The sequence below is a fragment of the Gymnodraco acuticeps genome, unplaced genomic scaffold (genome assembly GCF_902827175.1).
Source record: "Gymnodraco acuticeps unplaced genomic scaffold, fGymAcu1.1, whole genome shotgun sequence".
Lineage (NCBI taxonomy): Eukaryota > Metazoa > Chordata > Actinopteri > Perciformes > Bathydraconidae > Gymnodraco > Gymnodraco acuticeps.
The window spans coordinates 409,319-427,340 of record NW_022991585.1 but is presented as its reverse complement, the minus strand read 5'-3'; the positions used below and the strand labels follow the sequence as shown (position 1 = coordinate 427,340).

Sequence of the window (18,022 nt, the reverse complement as noted above, 5' to 3'; positions counted from 1 at the left end):
CTCGAAGTGGAGTCGAAAGAGATGAGTTTTTTTGCTTTATTATCAAAGGAACAACTAATAACAACTAACAACATGCAATTCATGCATGCACACAACTGACAGGCTTGGAGAGTAAACAGGTATTTGCACCACCCTTCCTCACATTCAGCTCTGGGTTCATTAGTACCTTTAGGACCTTAACTAAACCTTCCACCTTGTGACAACACGTAGAGAAACATTGATCTGTGCACATAATATCTGCAGGCCTTTAGGGGGTCTAGATACAAGGAATACAAGAGAAAGTTTGGTACTTTGGTGCGTCAAAGTAAAGGACGTTTTGTGCATATAATTCACAATTGCAGAAGCAAACATTCCTCAACTTCCCGGCGATCTTTATCGCTCAGCTTCCTGAGAGCCCTTCCATTAATCACAGGGTGTGTTCAAGTTCCTCCACAGGTTCGCCAGTTATTCTTCACCGGTGATCATACCGTAACATCTGCAGAAAGTATTTCAATTCTGATTTCATTACTGTTCGTATATTCTGTGTCTCTCTCGGGTTTAGAGACAGAGGAAGGCAGAATATCACAGGAGCAATCTTGGGCATATTTAATGAAACAGGGTGTGAGTCAGCAGGGCGACACAATAAGAATAGGAAGAGAGTCTGATTTGATCAGCGTTTAGGGAATGGTAGGAGTCTGTACTTTATGTCTCGGATAACAAAACCACCTGTAGTGGAAGTGTAGTGATTCAGACAGTGTTCCCTTAGAGGTAAAAAACTGACCACCTCTGCTCTGACATATGTAATGAATATCTCCTTTATATTTAGTGCAAAGCATAACAGTACAGAAACTACTGATAAACTGTGAAATGACCCAAATAGTGAACACAATCATGGTGTAATCCAACACCCACTGAGAGCAAACGGACACAACTAATCTGTATTCTTGTAGTTCAGACCTGGAGCTGTTTGATCAGATTTTATTCATGACATCACTTCCCCTCTGGCGTTTTCACTCACCCGACTCATCAACACAGACATACTTGTTACTCATGTATGAGCGTGTGTGACCTCTGTAGGATGTGTTGATATATATCTGCAATTTGTGAGCAAAATCAATTGTGATGCTGCCACTATTTAGGATCTGTGTGTAGGCAAAGCTTGGCCGTGTATGCCGTATGAGTTTAACAATCTGTGGGGTGATTTTATGGAATGGTTTGGAGCAGGAGTTCAAACAAAGCATAATTCAGTTTAAAAGGATGTACAGAAACACTTTTTTGGAAAAATATGAGAATGAAGAAAGGTGTAATTATTGTATGTATGTATAAATGTAAATCTAAGTAGGAATAACTTGCATAATGATTTAAAGGACAATCATTGATCAAGTAAGGGGTGGGAATTAATAAGCATTTGCTTCCTCCTACTCCCTTTCGGACACATATGATTTATTATTATTATTAATATGAAGAATTTTTTTTGTTTTTTTGTTGAATATACAAATATTACCATGAATGTGGATAAATACTGTATTATAACAATACGGTATTCTGTTTTCACATTTGTTATTTTTATTTTTTAATCTGTTCGAAATAAAGAAAATAAAAAATAAATAAAATAAAAAATAAAGCTTGGCCGTGCCCCTACGAGGAAACACAAATAATTAATCTCAACTATATGTGTTTTATTGATCTCTCTCTGTGTTATTCTTTCACGTTGTGAGCGATTCATATCCACGACAACACGACTCATCCTGAATCTAAAGTTCAACGGTCGGCCAGAGACAACTTTTCCCCTTTTTCTCTGGAAGACTGAACATTTTGGAACCCGGATAAGTGGAGCAACAAGTCACAACAACCAGTCGATGGGAAAAAGTATTGTTGGGCCCAATGACGTCACAACTGACACAGAAGTAGGAGGAATACTCCGTTACAAGTAAAAGTCCTGCTTTCAACATGATACTTAAGTAAAAGTGCAAAAGTATTAGCATCAAACTATACTAAAGTAGTCATTATGCAGATTGGCCCATTTCAGAATAATATATATGATGTGTTTTATAATTATTGATCATTCAAGTGTTATCAAAGCTGGTGAAGGTGCAGCTAGTTTTTGTATACTGCACCACCGTTTGGCCACCACGAGCATTTGCATCCACATCCGGCGCACTTCCTGGAGACTTGGAATGAACGAGTCCCGCCTCCAACGCCGTGTCCAGTTTCCTTTATACATCCATGGGCTGATCCACTCCAAAACCAGCCTTTTGGGTCTTTGTGATGATCATTTGAGGCGGACCGACTCGGCCGAAAACAAGCTTTTCATGCAAATTCTACACCGTCGCTTTTCTGAAAACTTGAAATATTAATAACTCAAAAGAGGCGAAGCACTCAGAAGATCGACTATGTACCCTGGAGATCAGAAGGAGTTATGTGGAGACGGGCCCTTACGCTGTTCTTGTGAAAAATGATTACTTATCTAAAAGACAAAGTCAGAATGCAAATAATTATTCTTTTTATTATTAATGTCAAAACAAAAAAGGAACACAGACGAAAGGTTTTAACAAATAAATGTACAAAGAAATCCCTGTTCTGTAAAACCAGAAGTGAAATCTGTCAAATAACCTGATGCCATGAAACATTTAGTCAAATCAAATCTTTTAGGTTTATCACAACATACTGATTGTGGCGAGGAGAACATTTTAAACTTGATCTTTAAAAGCCATATCAAGTCTCTGATGCTCCAGGGTGACTTCAGGGCATGCAGCTGTTCCAGTGTCGCTCGTTGGGAAGCATCTGGCCGAGCCGCAGGCAGCAGCTGATGGTCGGCTCGTAGAACACGCAGTCCGGTTCCTCCATCATCGCCTTCGTCTCTCTGCTCGTCTTCACAGCGCGGGCGAACAGCGAAGGTTTAGCAGCTCTCACCAGAGTCTTCCTCATCACACAGCCGGAGTCTGTGAGCGCCTGCAGAGCAGACAGTGAGCAAGGAGAAGCTGTCACTTGGTGCCGTTGTTGAGAGAATGTAAGTTACTTAATAGCCAAACAGTTCAACAAACATACAAGTAAGTAAAGGAGGATTGTGTTTGTCCCCAATGATCCCAGCCGAAATAATTGCTTTTCATGATAAAAAAATATACCTAAAACTCCTAAATCCTTAATGCACCAAAACATCCTGGACCTTTGATTTTGTAAACGATATACTGTCATTTCATCAAAAGAAAGGACACACATCTTTTATTCCGATAATGGCAATTCACCACGATCTTAACATTTCTTCTGAATTAAATAAAAGCATTTTTCTGAAATGAGTAAAATACTTTATTGATCTGGGAGGACATTTGTGTTGGGCTCCAAGCTGCTGCAAACACTCAGGCTGGAAACTTGCTGAAACACCAGCACGGAAGTTCTTTACGATACGATAACAGCTCATCGTCAGATTGAGTCTGAAATGTTCTTGCATCACAGCAGCTCCATTTGCAACATCAACAAGAGCTGATATTATGGACAAGATACAAGGGAACAAACTCCTTATTTTATTTCATAGGTCTTCATTTATCTTATTTTATTAATCTAACATGCTTCAATAGCAATGTTTATTTTTACGTTGGTCTTTTTCATTTCTTAATCGTTTAACCTTTAATAGAATTATGGCATTTGTATTACTATTACCTTTTTATTTGTATTTCTGTTGTACCTACATGTTCACTTTGTTTTATGGGGTTTTATATTTTAAGTTGTTGCATCGACTCAGTTGTCTTGTGTTTTATCTGTCAGAGAGAAACCATTATTTATTGTATTTGTATTATCAAGCCTTTTACCTTCTTGTGTCTATTCACCTGATCAAATGTTATATTTTGCCGCTTGTACCTTTTAAAGTTCTTAACAAATAATCTGAGGGGAATCTCTTGTTGTTTATTTTTAACTTGTGATGTGTCCTTTTGCAAAGCACGTTGAGCTGCATGTGTTGTATGAAAAGTGCTATATAAATAAAGCTTTATTATTATTATTATTAACAAAACATTACAATTTAGCTCTGTATTTAATTTGAGGATTGACTGGTGCTCAAAAGCATGCTTCTATGAATGTCACTATGAACTTTACTCCAGGTGTGACTCAAGACTCCTACTTGTAACAGAGTATTCCTACACTCTTGTTCTTTTATGAAAGTACAATTGAGTACTTCTGCCCCCTGTGCCTGAGAGTGTTATTGATGTGTGAGTGTTATTGTGTGTGTGTGTGTGTGTGTGTGTGTGTGTGTGTGTGTGTGTGTGTGTGTGTGTGTGTGTGTGTGTGTGTGTGTGTGTGTGTGTACCTGTAGCAGGTCGAGCACGGCCATGGGCTGCAGCACGTCTTTGTAGTGCTCCACCAGCGCCTGCTGCGTGAGTCCGGGTCGGTACATCACGTGGTACAGGATGGCCTCCAGCATGCCCTTACACACCTGCCGGTTCAGGTTCCCGTCCACCATGCGCCACGGCCGGCTGATGAAGCTCACGTTTTCCCTGCGAGGACGAGACGGAGATTTAAAGACATGACACACAGCGCAGGACGTGTTTTTACCTAAAACCAAATACTGCTACTTGACTTTTTTAACCGTAGAAGTGAACTTGTGCAATATTATTATTATTAATAATGTGCTATGATAACGTGCAATTACGTATCTGCCACTACGCTTTTTTGCATTACTAAATACTGTTAATATTTACATTAATTATGTGACCGTCTATGTTTCCTGTAGATATTTAATTGCTCTTTCGACTGCACTGTTAGTGTAGAGTTGTATTATTATGCTGATGTGTTTATTGCATTTGTGTTACTCTGGCACAACAATTTCCTTCGGGATAAATAAAGTCTTATCTTATTATATTTTATTAACGTGTGCTAGCCTTTTTATTTTAAATGTTAGACTTCTCATTTTATTTTGCCTTTTAAAATAAAAGGGAAATACATAAGTCGATAAGTCTGTGGGATGAATACGATATTTTTGGTTCTGACGGCTTTAAACATTAAAAGGTCACCTATCATGCTATTTGTAGGCAATAGCATAGGTCTCAGATATATACAAATATATAAAAAACATGTCTATGAAGTGTTTTGCTCAAAATACCAAACAGATCACCCATTCTAGCCATGCCTCATATCGCTCTATTTCACTTCCTGTTTCAAAAGTGCTGATTTGGGTAGAACTCTTTATATAAAAAAAATAAAATAATAATAAAGGAGGGGGCTGAGCTCATGCGGGACCCGGCAACTACTGTCTAAACTAAATACTGCCGTGATGAAACGCCATATCATGGATTATCAAGGATTACTTCTGAAACAGTTTGGAGCTCAAAGGCTTTCTCTCTTGCCGGTTATACCACAAGGTGAGTTCCTTTTTATTTCCTGCTTCTTCACACACATGCTCTCCAGTACAGGTTAGCTCTGAGTGTTAGCGATGCTAATGTAAACACCGACCATATTACGTCCAAAACAGTCGGTCATTGTTTCTGATAGCAACGTTTCTGAAAGGGCCGTGGGTCCACATTTCAGATATTACGTCATATCGGACGCAAATCTGGATCAGCTCCGTTGTTCCCCCGTTTTTAGTGATTTGGGTACGGAGGAAAAGAGAGAGGGTTTTATTTTCTGACGCTGCGTGAGTTCCCTGACACACCGGGGACACATCTTTATGTATAAAAGTGCATTTTGCATGATAGGTCCCCTTTAAAATAGATTTGCTTTATTGATCCAAAATGTCTAAATTGTTTTATCAAAGCATCGTGTTAACAAGGCATTGCACATGAGTTAAAAATAGACCAAAATATACCCAGTATATATTCATATCGGTAAATATATACATATAGAAAACTGTAAAGAATAAGGATATTCAAAACTGAATGATCGGAAAGAATCAGTTTTGAAAGAAATGATGTTATTTTAATGTTAAATCAGTCTAGGCTCCGTTAATACTCTGCATGTGAAGGTCAGTATTATTTGTAGTGTAAACATACCTATTTGAATATATCTTTTATTTGATTTTATTAACTGTGATTGTGATATAATGAATGTGATAGATAGTATTGTTGTTTCTTTCTGTTTTGTTGAGATTATCAAGAATGTGATGTTTTAATACCTTTCATATGGACCCAAGGGAAACATATTTTTTATTACGCTAATTACTAAAGTCGATGCTAAATAAAGTTACAAATAAAATGGAAATACACAAGTCACTTCCATGAGATAAGAAGTCATAGTTCCCACTTACTCCTTATCCACTCCAGTCGGGCTTGTTGATGGAGAGGATTCCTCTTCCTCCATACTCTCTGCTCCATTATCTTTCTTTTCCTCACTGTCCAGCTCCTCCTTTCCTTTCTCCTGCTCTCTTTCCTCTTCAGACTGCACCACCTCTCCTCCCTCCTCTTCCAAGTTCACCAGCTTCTCCCCACTCCCCTCCCCTGTCCTCTCTTTCTTCCTCTCCAGCTCTTCTTCCTCAGTTGGTTTTCTCTCCCGTTGCGTCACTCGATGATCCCGCTACATCTTCGCCTCCTTGTTTTTCCACAGCTGATCTTTTCGCCGGCGGTTCCTCTTCCTGCTCTCGGACCTCCCGCCTGGTTCTCATGCGCATGAAGGGGATGTTGTGGTTCTTCTCCAGAAAGGGGATTCTGTTGGAGTTGAGGCGGGACTCGTGCCATTTCTTGGAGGGCTGCTTCACGGTCAGCAGCCAGGGCTCAGAGTGCTGCATCAGCACCCAGCGAGGACCCAGACCCCCCACCTTCACCACCTGGCCCTCCTCCTGCAGCTCCTGGAGAGAGAGGGGAATAAAAAGATCAGAGAAAACACTGAGGAAAGCTCGTCGCAGAATGTTATTAGATTGGGAAGCCCCTAAACCCCCATTTTACTCTATTTGGCTTAAAGACCTGGTATTCTTTCTGAAACTTGAGAAGGTAAAATATACTCCAACGGTGCGTCCACGCGGTTCCGTCACGTTGAAGCTTGCCGGGGGCGTGTCTGGCGCGCGAACCAACAACCAATCACATTAATCTCCCGCCCCGGACACACAAGCACACGGTTTGATTGGCTAGAGCTTGTACTGGCATATGATTTGATTGGCTGGCGCTTCCGTCGACGCTTGAAAAGTTGAACTTTCCTCAACTTTCAGCGCGAGCAACGGAGGCAAAGCGAAGCGACGGAACCACAATGCAGTTCGGCAAAGCTTGACGTCACCCCATTCAAAGTGAATGGGAAGCGTCTCCGTTGAAGCACGCGACGCAACCGTGTGGACGTTACGTTAGAGGCTCTGTAGACAGTTTTTTATAAGCAGTGGCAATGCTTCATAGATTATTTCAACAACCTCCAAACACTCCCGACCTGATAGCGGGAAATGATTTCTCTTTTAATATTTTTATTTATTTTTACATATCTTCTTATTTATATTTGTACTTACTGATCCGTTTTTACCTGCCATTTTATTTACTTATCGTTATTAATATAATTTTTTGTCACTGTGTTTTTATTTTCTATATCTGAACGTGGAATCAATGTTTTATTTTTGTATTCAACTTTTCAAGGTGGGGTGGGACGGGAGGAGATGGGTGATGGTTTGTTCTAGAACAGATCATTGTCTCAATTGTGACCCTGTATGATTGCGCCTGTTCTTCAATAAAAAAACACTGAGGAAGACGAAACAAGGAAACTAATTGTTACCAAACAGCAATTATTATTATTAACAGATCTTTCACCTAAAGAGTACATTTTTATGCAAATGTTCAGGTTCCTAATTGTATTTTGTGCCTTTACTGTGCAGCAAACGCTTAGAGATGTCCCGCCCCTTAGCCTATCACGTACAATGTGATGGAGCGCTAGCCAATAGAAATGCGAGTGTTAGTGATGTCACTGTGTTCCGTAAGTAAACAAAGGAATCCAATGTGCTAAAACCAGGGCTGCACATAACTGGTACGCAGGTGCGCATGCGCACCTCCGCCAAAAAAAGAGCACCGGGTTATTTGAAACAAAGCGCATTTGCGTACCAACATTGAGAGGGAGAGAGATAAGAGAAAAGAGAAAAGAGAAAATAGAGGAGAGATGAGGAAGAGAGAGAGAGAAAGATATTTGCGAGTTGCATATGAACCATGATATGAACTCAGGGCCTAGGGCGCCAGATCTGGGGAGGTGCTGCGCTTGCAGTTCTGGGAGGGAAAAAAACATTTTGACCGTTAGGGCTCATCCTAATTTTCGGCCTTGATGTAACAATATTCATAATTAAGTAAATGTAACACCTTTTTCACCCCGGTTCCACCTTTCATTTGCCCTGTACGATGGGCGCTGTAAGTGATGAAAATGGGGGATGTTGGCTTATCTGGCGCCCGCAGCTCACAGACAAAATGCGAGTGAGCGAGGGAGGGTGGTACCAGCGCTGTTGTTATTATAATCTGGTGCCGTGCTAGCTGCTCTAACGGAGATAAGAAGAAGATGTTTCTACAATAATGTGGAGGGAGAGTCCTCTCCAGTCAGACTGAGAGGCTGATAACTACAGCTCAGTGAGGTAAAGTCTAAATTCAAACGGTTTGGTCACAATTTATGTAAACACATATTTCCAAGGCACTCCTTTATAATTATTGGGATAAACAGGTTTTAAATCATTCCAATGTATACTATAGGACAGTAACCAAAAATATCCTTTAAAACTGGAGATAAAAAAAAAATGCATAAATAAATAAATGTTAAGGTAAAATAAGATATGAATGAACAACACAAATAAAATAAGTTACATTAATTTGTTATTGGCTATGGTAGGTTATTGGTTATGTTCACATACTTATTTGATTACATCCACTTGTCTAAGATGACAACAGAGACTTTCGACCCAAACCCAGCTGTTGACTTGTGGATGCAAGCATCTAATCACAGACTCAACCAGAGAGGAAGTAGTAGGCCTACATCATCAGCTACCATGTCTGACAGAGAGGAAGACAGTGAGGAGAACAGTCAGGAGGGGAGTGATGACAGCTTGTAGGATTACTGGTCGTGCTAATGTTGTCTTGTGTTCACCTCTGCATGTGTGTTCTGTGTTCACCTCTGCATGTGTGTTCTGTGTTCACCTCTGCATGGGTGTTCTGTGTTCACCTCTGCATGGGTGTTCTGTGTTCACCTCTGCATGGGTGTTCTGTGTTCACCTCTGCATGGGTGTTCTGTGTTCACCTCTGCATGTGTGTTCTGTGTTCACCTCTGCATGTGTGTTCTGTGTTCACCTCTGCATGTGTGTTCAGTGCCGTGTGTCTGGCAAATAAAGTCAAGACCCCCTCAAAAGTTACGGTTTATTTAATTTTAAGGATGAGCACCAAGCAACATCTCCAGGTGCTCCTTTGAGAACCAGGGCAAAAAAGTTATGTGCACCCCTGGCTATAACCCACTTTAAATGCGATTATTTTGGGTATTATTCTCAATAGATTTTTTATTTATTAGTTGAATAATTATGTTATATATAATAAACATTTTAAAAAATGTCTTCAATTTAAGGCAAAATAAAATTCCAATTTCTTATTTATATATACTTTATGTAAAACAATGATTTGTTGTTTTGAACAATCTACATCAAATGTGATTTTCTTTCTTGATTTTTCAGAATTTGGGGGTAGTCTGGGCTCATCTGCACCCTTTAAGTTTATTATTTATTTGTATTATATATATACTATTTTGTATGTTCTTTCCCACTATGATTAGGTATGTCATTAAGTATGCTATTCCTGTCATGCTGTTTTTTCTTTATTAGTTCTTGTTGGCTGTTCGGTTTGTCTTCTATGTTGAAAAAGGGAAGCATGATTTCCACCCCAAAGAAGTCTGTACTATTGCTTACACTTTCTTCTCAATACAAATATTTGAAACGATTTTTCCCAACAGTTTTGACTTAATTGAATAATTGTGCAGCCCTACTATCAAATATACTGCGTCTGTTTGTCCGTGTTACCTTCAGGTACAGCTGCAGGCTCCTGCTGCGGCCCCCCTGCGCCTCCTGCAGCTGAGCGTGAGTCTCGTAGAGGTCCTGGACCCCCAGACCGCTCTCCTTCGCTGCCTCTAGACTCCTCCTGAGCTGAACACACGCTTTAACGTCCTGAGGAGTGTAACCTCTCTGCTCAACCAAACGCCTCTCACACTCCTTCACACTGTGGGGAGAGGAGGAGGAAGAGGAGGAGGAAGAGCGGGTGGAGGAGGAGAGGACGGAGGGCAGCAGGGATGGACCGCATTTAGACAAGTCCAGCGGTGGAAAGTCTAAAAATGAAGACAAAGGAAATAAATAATTACTTTTTTGCAAATGAAGCTGTGGATGTTTCTCAATGTCAAGGAAGGATGCTCCAGAGCCACTATTTCAAGGATGCTACGTCATCGACTGTTCCAATGTCCAGGCTCGTTGGAATTCTACCGAGCCCGGCGTCCTACGTAGCGAGACATTTCGAGGCTGCACATGTGTAGACTCTGCGGTCTTCAAATCCCCACAATACTTTGCGCACGGACCAATTTCCAAATCTTTGGCGGAAATCGCACTCCATTTAAGGCGGGGCCTCGCATATGACGCACACCTGTTAGCCTGTTCCACCATTCTTCTTTTTCCGAGGCTAGGAAGGATTCTTGCCTTGCTTCTGAAGCAAGTGACTCGGAGGTACATGTGCTACCAAGGAAGCGTCCTCGACATTGAGAAACACCCTGTGTTTGTACCAGGGTTTCCGTTAGCCGGTAATTACCGTTTTTTAGCTGGTAACATTTATTAGAAACCGGTAAATTCAAAACCTGCCGGTCAAAATGTCTGGTAATAATTAGGGATGCTCCGATCGATTGGCCGCCGATCATTATCGGCCGATATTCACTCTTAATAGTTTGATCGGTGCTCTCTATAAAGGCCGATCAGGAGAGCTGGATCTGAACGATATGGACATAAACGCGAGTGAAGTATAACCGGACCGAGAGAGAGATCGGATCAGCTGCTGCATGATCACCTGAAGCCCCGCCCACTGTTTAGCGAGCTGCATGAGAAACTGACGGGCTGTCAGGAGAGAGAGGGAGGGAGAGAGGATCCGTTTCTCCCGTGTTATTATTCAAAGTTAATTTAAACTTTTGAATAATGTACTTCATCTACTACAAGTAGTTTCTTTGAATGTAATAATTATGTTGTTTGTGGAATCATTTATTGAAAAATGAATCTGAATTTTTCGATCTGTTAGGATTATAAACTGAAGCAATATAAAAATGAGCCCCATTAACTGAGTTTTAAACATTAGCATATCCGGTCCTAGTCCGGTAATTACCTGCTAATGGAAACTCTGCTACACAATTCTTATTATTATTATTGAAACATGACCGGTAAGTTTCAAATTTGTCCGGTAAAATAAATTATTTCCGGACATTTGACCGGCAACAAAAAATCCTAGCGGAAACCCTGGTTTGTACGTGTATTACTTGGTAGTGCTGCATGATATTGCATTGAGATATGATTTGTGTCGAGACATTATTCACAATATATTTTGAAAAAAATAAGAAATAAATATAAATAAAATAAAAAACAATAAATGGTATGATCATTTCCTAATTATTATTCAAATTAGCTATTAAAAAACAAATACAAAATAAATAAAATAAAAGTAAATAAATTAGATAATAGATCTTTTTAGCATTCCTGAATTGAGTTTAACATTTACTGTTTTTTTTATATCTGTAGAAAAGTTAGTAGGTTGGGACTTCTCTGCAGCACCACGAGACTTCACATATTTTACTATGACAGAATGCTGTGTGCATGCTGCCTTTTGAATATTGCACTGGTCCATATTGAGATGTAGATAAAGTGTTGATTGATTGAGCAGCTCTGTTACATTACAGTGGATACTCACCCTCTGTATTGAACAGCTGGTGAGCAGGAGTGCTGCGCAGCTGCAGCTTCATGATGCACGACTCCACCACGATGTTATCCAGAGTGTTCAGGTTACGGATTTTCACTACAAACAAAACAAATTCACATTTTTACAAAAGGCAGCAATTTAGTATTATTTTATTTGCCGGTAAATCTATCTTTTGATATTTCTGAAATAATTTAATTACCGTTTGAACAACAGTCCTAACCACGATGATAGCACATTGACAATGATATAAAACCAAACAAAAAACTAGACATTTAAGGAGAAAAAAGATGTCTGTAAATAAAAGGACTTATTTTTTACTTTTCTATCCAAATCAAATTTACCGAATTAAATTACAAAGAAATTGGGATTATCTTTTGTAATTAATGTCTAAAAACTTAATTAGATATGGACCTTATGAGAAAATATAAACAAAAACTTCGGTGCCTTCACAAAAAATGTACTTAATTTCATCCGGTGCAAAGCGTTTCAAATGAAGTATCTAAAAATCCTGTAGAGACGAAGGACACAAATAAACCCAAAAGCAGAAAACACACAAACAATTAAAACTCCACCTATGCCAGGAAAGAAGTATCCGCGCATCATCAGGTAGTTGGTGTGAGACGCCTGATGTGACTTCACCTCCAGTTTCTTCTTCCCGTCACAATCCTCACCCTCATCATCATCCTCTTCTTCCAGCGCCACCAAACTGAAAACAAATGTACCTCAACATTGCTATTTTTAACCGTAACAACATTTCCACAACTGTCACTTTATATTCTAATTAATGCTGTCAAAATTATCGCGTTAACGGCGGTAATTACTTTTTTGAATTAATTGCGTTAAAATATTTAACGCATTTAACGCATGTGCAGAATGGCCCGCCCCATACATCCCACCAGTGGCAGCGCCAGGGTATGGCTGGGGTAGGCTACACCCATACCAAGAAATGGCTTAGCCCCACCATGAAAAATGATGTTAAAGTAAGCAAAATAAAGTCTGACAACTCGCGCGGAGTAAATTGCACAGACGTAAATCAGATTGATTTCAGTAGCCACTTGTCTGGAAATACCGAAGACGGTTTTGAAAACTTTTGTCACGTAGTGATCGTCTTCTCAATAGAACATCTTTGATAATGTCTTCTGGCCAATCAGAATCAAGATAACGGCGTGGTGTTGTTGCAGGAAGTCCCGACGGAGAATACTTTTGCTGTAGTACAGGGGTGCACATAACTGGTACGCAGGTTATGTGCGTAATCTGAAATGCGTACCGTCACTTGTGTCACAAAGCGCATTTGCGTACCGATGTACTTGTGAAGCTTTTCCAGAAGGCGGTTAGATCACCGGACGACAGTCGGTCTCCGTGTGCACAGACAGGGCTGATGTTAACGTCGGTCTGTACAACGGAATTGTGCCAAAACTACGCCAACCGGCTGCGGAGGGAGACTCCCCCCCTTCACTGGAGAACTGCGCTAAAACAGCTGATCACAACGTTCACACACTCTGTGGTCACTAAGTACTCCACTAGCCGCCGCCCCCCCCCCTCTGTCGACTTTCCTGAAGTACTCCCCCGTTAATAGAAATCAACACATAATGAATTAAGACCCCACGGTTTGATGATTGATAGGTGTGTGGGTTGTCTTTCATTTTGACATGCAGAAATTTTTTATAATAAACATAGATACTGTATGTTAAATGGATATATCCGCCTTCTTTCATTTATCTTTCCATTCCCACAACAATATGCATAAAGAAATGGCATATTTTGGACATAGTTCGAATGGTGATTAATCATGATTAATTCATTTTTAACCTGTGATTAATCTGATTAAAAATGTTAATCGTTTGACAGCCCTAATTCTAATATATTTATTTGTCCAGATTATGAAATATCTTAGATTTGTGCTTCCAGACAAAAAGGGAACATTACATTTTTGGTGCCAAATCATTTCAGTATCTTTAGCGGATATTATATAATATAACATTAGATTATTTATTGATAGGTTAGGATCTTATAAGTGTACAATAAATCCTTCAGCTTTTTTAACATACACTAAATCGAAGAATTTGAACAATGAGAGTACCTACTCCTTTATGGAAATGCATTAGTTGTTTACATTGTTTGTCTAAGATTGTTCATGATCATATACAGTATATATTACAAGTTTATTAAATATATTTTCTTTAATTGCTTCCCACATAACCCTGTACAATCTGCTGTCAACTTAACACAATCAAATGAATGTTTGCACACGGATTATTCCTCACCTCTTGACCACGTCGCTGTCCACCAGGTTGCTGTCCACCACCACCACCTGTTTGGGGATGGACATGAAGACACTCAGCAGTCCCAGAGACATCAGGCTGAGACAGACTCCACTCGCTCCCCCCGGGGACTCCATGCAGAACTGCAGCATGTCCGACACATCTGGAGGCTCCTCTGGAGTTATAGGAGGAGCAGTAACATCTGGAGGCTCCTCTGGAGTTATAGGAGGAGCAGTAACATCTGGAGACTTCTCTGGAGTTATCAGAGGAGCAGCAACATCTGGAGACTCCTCTGGAGTTATAGGAGGAGCAGCAACATCTGGAGACTCCTCTGGAGTTATAGGAGGAGCAGCAACATCTGGAGACTTCTCTGGAGTTATCAGAGGAGCAGCAACATCTGGAGACTTCTCTGGAGTTATCAGAGGAGCAGCAACATCTGGAGACTCCTCTGGAGTTATAGGAGGAGCAGCAACATCTGGAGACTTCTCTGCAGTCATCGGAGGAGCAGCAACATCTGGAGACTTCTCTGAAGTTATCAGAGGAGCAGCAGCAACATCTGGAGACTCCTCTGAAGTTATCTGAGGAGCAGACACATCTGGAGACTTCTCTGCAGTCATCTGAGGAGCAGACACATCTGGAGACTCCTCTGCAGTCATCTGAGGAGCAGACACATCTGGAGACTCCTCTGAAGTTATCAGAGGAGCAGCAGCAACATCTGGAGACTTCTCTGAAGTTATCGAAGCAGCAGACACATCTGGAGACTCCTCTGAAGTTATCTGAGGAGCAGACACATCTGGAGACTCCTCTGAAGTTATCTGAGGAGCAGACACATCTGGAGACTCCTCTGAAGTTATCTGAGGAGCAGACACATCTGGAGACTCCTCTGAAGTTATCTGAGGAGCAGACACATCTGGAGACTCCTCTCTGGGTGAAGGGTTGTCCGTCTGCTCTCTGCTGGAGGGATCTTCAGTAGAATCAGCTGTGAGCGAATCTTCCTGGTTCTTCTGTTCCTCTGCTTTGTTTTTCTCCTCGTTCACCTCCATTAACTCCTCTCCTCCTTCCGTTTTACTTTGGTCCTTCCCTCCCTCCTTTGTACAGTCACTGGTTTCCTTCTCTGGTTCCTTCTCTGGTTCCTTCTCTGGTTCCTTCTCTGGTTCCTTCACTGGTCCTTCTTTCTCCCCTTTGTTTTGTTTTTTCTTCTTCTCCGATGCCGCTCTTCTCTCCGTTACTACGTCTTCGCTCTCCGACCTGTTCTCGGGCTCATTGTAGAACGCAGTGACGGGTTGGTCGTCTGACATCCCGTTGTTGATGAGACTCCTCAGGAAGCGGAAGGAGTCGGTGCACAGAGAGTTAGGGAAACGCCACGAGAAACACCTGGGAGGAGGAGAGGAATGGTCAAAAAGTCTGAATGTTTAACCAAATATTCACAGTTACTAAAATCAGAAACAACAACAGAAGCTTAAGACAGCTTTTAGAGGAATTTATATGTGTGTTTCAATCATATCACAAGAACCAACATGTACTTTTACATGTTACATAAGAAGTACTTTATTGATCCCAATTTGGGAAATGTTTGCGTTGCAGCAGCATAACAAGACATGGCATTGTACAATACAAATGTAAATAAACATTCCAAAATGTAAACATTTCAATAGAAATTAAATTAGGGCTGCACGATATATCGTGTCGTGACGATAATCGCGATATGCGCAATATTCACATCGCAGGACGTGCGATATTAAGTAGGCAAATTAACTCAAACACGTCATGTTACAATTCTTTTGCTGCTTGCTACAAAAGGAAAACTCGCTCGGCTCTCATGTCAGAGGTACTTGAGTGAGTGACAGCAAACCACAATCACATCTCCAAAGCAAATGGACGGTGATTAAAGGTAAAAACACTGAATAAAGTAGTTTCATGTGTTTCTCCAGTTCGGCGCTGCTAACCGAGCTAGCTCAGCTTGTTGCTCTGATAACTTAAATCCAGACGTCCGTGACTAAAATCCTTCATCCGGTTAAATATAGTTAAAAAAATACCAATTGTATAGCATTAAAGTTCAAGAAAGGATGGTTTGCGGACAAAAAAAAAATGTCTTTTCTTCAATTCCTGTATTTTTTCATATCGCAATATATACAGTATCGCAGGGGGAGGAAAAAAAAAAATCGCAATATCAGTTTCTTCCAATATCGTGCAGCCCTAAATGAAATAGCATTAAACAAAAGTAGAAAATATACATGTCGAATTACAAATGTACAGTAACAAAATATAAAGCAGTGATGGAACCAGAAGACAAATAATATAAATAATTCATTAAATTATCAGGAATGTAAACGTACGAGGAATTTGATTTGATGTTGTGGTGCATACATAAAAAATAGCATAACAAATATTAGAAATCATTAAAAATGTAGTAAAATATAGCAGTATTTACATATAAATAGAATGGAATAAAAAGGAATAAAATATGGAATGAAAACAAAAGACAAAACATGAAAAATGACATACATTTTAAAATTAAGAAATCAACTGAAATACAAATTATAGATAGAACGAGTTGAACGTTGTGCTGCTGTGTACCTGTAGTAGGACTGGGACAGCTGGTAGGACATGGGCAGGATGGGCAGCGCTCGGTTCTTCTTCGGTCCGAACGCCTGATTGATGCGGCGCCGGTTCACCAGCCCTCTCTTCCTGCACTGAATGAACGCCTGGCACAGCATCTCCTGGTTATACTTACTGTACATGTGGAAGGTCTGAGGGAGAAGACAGATAAACAGAGGGTGGCGTGAGTTGTGTATCTGCAATTGTAGAACTGTGAAAGCAATAGAATGGGACGAGGGACACCTTTGAAAAGCATCTTAAGACCCTCCTGTTTAGACGTGTCTTTGTCGTGTCAAATTATCATTTAAAAAATATAGTCTTATACTCTGATTGCCTTTTACACTGTTACATTGTATTTGTAGTCTTAACAGAGACATATGTTAAGGGGTTACATTTCAGGAGGGCAAAAGGAAGTGTGAAAGGGGGATTTGCAAATGGTTAAGGACGAGGGGGTTTATGGTTTAATGGTGGGGATGTGTAGATGATGCCAAAGGGAATTTAAGGGTGGGACCAGTTGGCTTTAATCTCTACTGTATAGTGTGACTGTGAGCTGTGTTCGGGGCTGTTCCTACATTTGGGATCGATTTCACTTTGACTTTCTTTATTGAATATAACAAAACACAAACTTTGTCCATGAATCATTTATCAGTTTCTCTTAAGAAGTCTTCAGGGTTTGTGACGTTATCAAAGAGTAAACGGAACTAAATCAAGATGGTCCAGCCACGCTTCATCTCCACATCTAAACCGTTGCTATTACACACATTAACAGCATACCCCACGTGCAAGCCAAACAAACTGAATACACAGAATCACTTTAAGCACTCGGGAGTTTTGTCTTTGGTGTGAGACTCCAGGAGAACATACGGGGGGATTGTTTCATTTCAAATATTTTAGATTTTGTATTGACACAACTGATTGTGTTGAGGAAACACCAGATTATGTAAAACATCTTGCATGTAATGGGAACTATATTTGAATCAAGCATATTTGTACATTTAGAAAATATAATGCTTAAAATCAAACAATTTTAAAACTTTTAAGACTTTCTTTATTAGTGTATTTTATTAGTTCTTTATTTTTTATATGAATGTTACATGTAATGGTATAACCACTCATTAAACCTGTATTTTTATGTCTGGAACAAGGTGTTGTTTGTTGTAATTGTGATTCAGTTTGTGTGACGGTGTAAATGAAGGAGGTCAATTAAAGATGGCCGTACCTGGAAGGACCTGGACGCCTTCATCTGATTGTTGGTCATGGCCAGAGTGCTTTGGATCAAGTTTTGTAACACTATGGCATGAATATCATTGTTGCTGCAACGACACACACACA

At 40.2% G+C, this 18,022-nt stretch overlaps 1 protein-coding gene across 1 annotated transcript in view; it reads right to left on the bottom strand.

Annotated features, from left to right (window-relative positions):
- Positions 1-2,465: 2,465 nt before the first annotated feature.
- The window catches only part of LOC117533837 (general transcription factor 3C polypeptide 1), a 42,284-nt gene continuing 26,727 nt past the window's right edge, over positions 2,466-18,022 (bottom strand). Inside the window, 10 exon segments of the mRNA XM_034197801.1 lie at positions 2,466-2,931; positions 4,280-4,466; positions 6,212-6,438; positions 6,440-6,748; positions 9,911-10,212; positions 11,823-11,927; positions 12,404-12,537; positions 14,096-15,466; positions 16,670-16,842; positions 17,910-18,003. Coding sequence (XP_034053692.1) covers positions 2,722-2,931; positions 4,280-4,466; positions 6,212-6,438; positions 6,440-6,748; positions 9,911-10,212; positions 11,823-11,927; positions 12,404-12,537; positions 14,096-15,466; positions 16,670-16,842; positions 17,910-18,003 — 3,112 coding nt within the window. The 3' untranslated portion in view covers positions 2,466-2,721.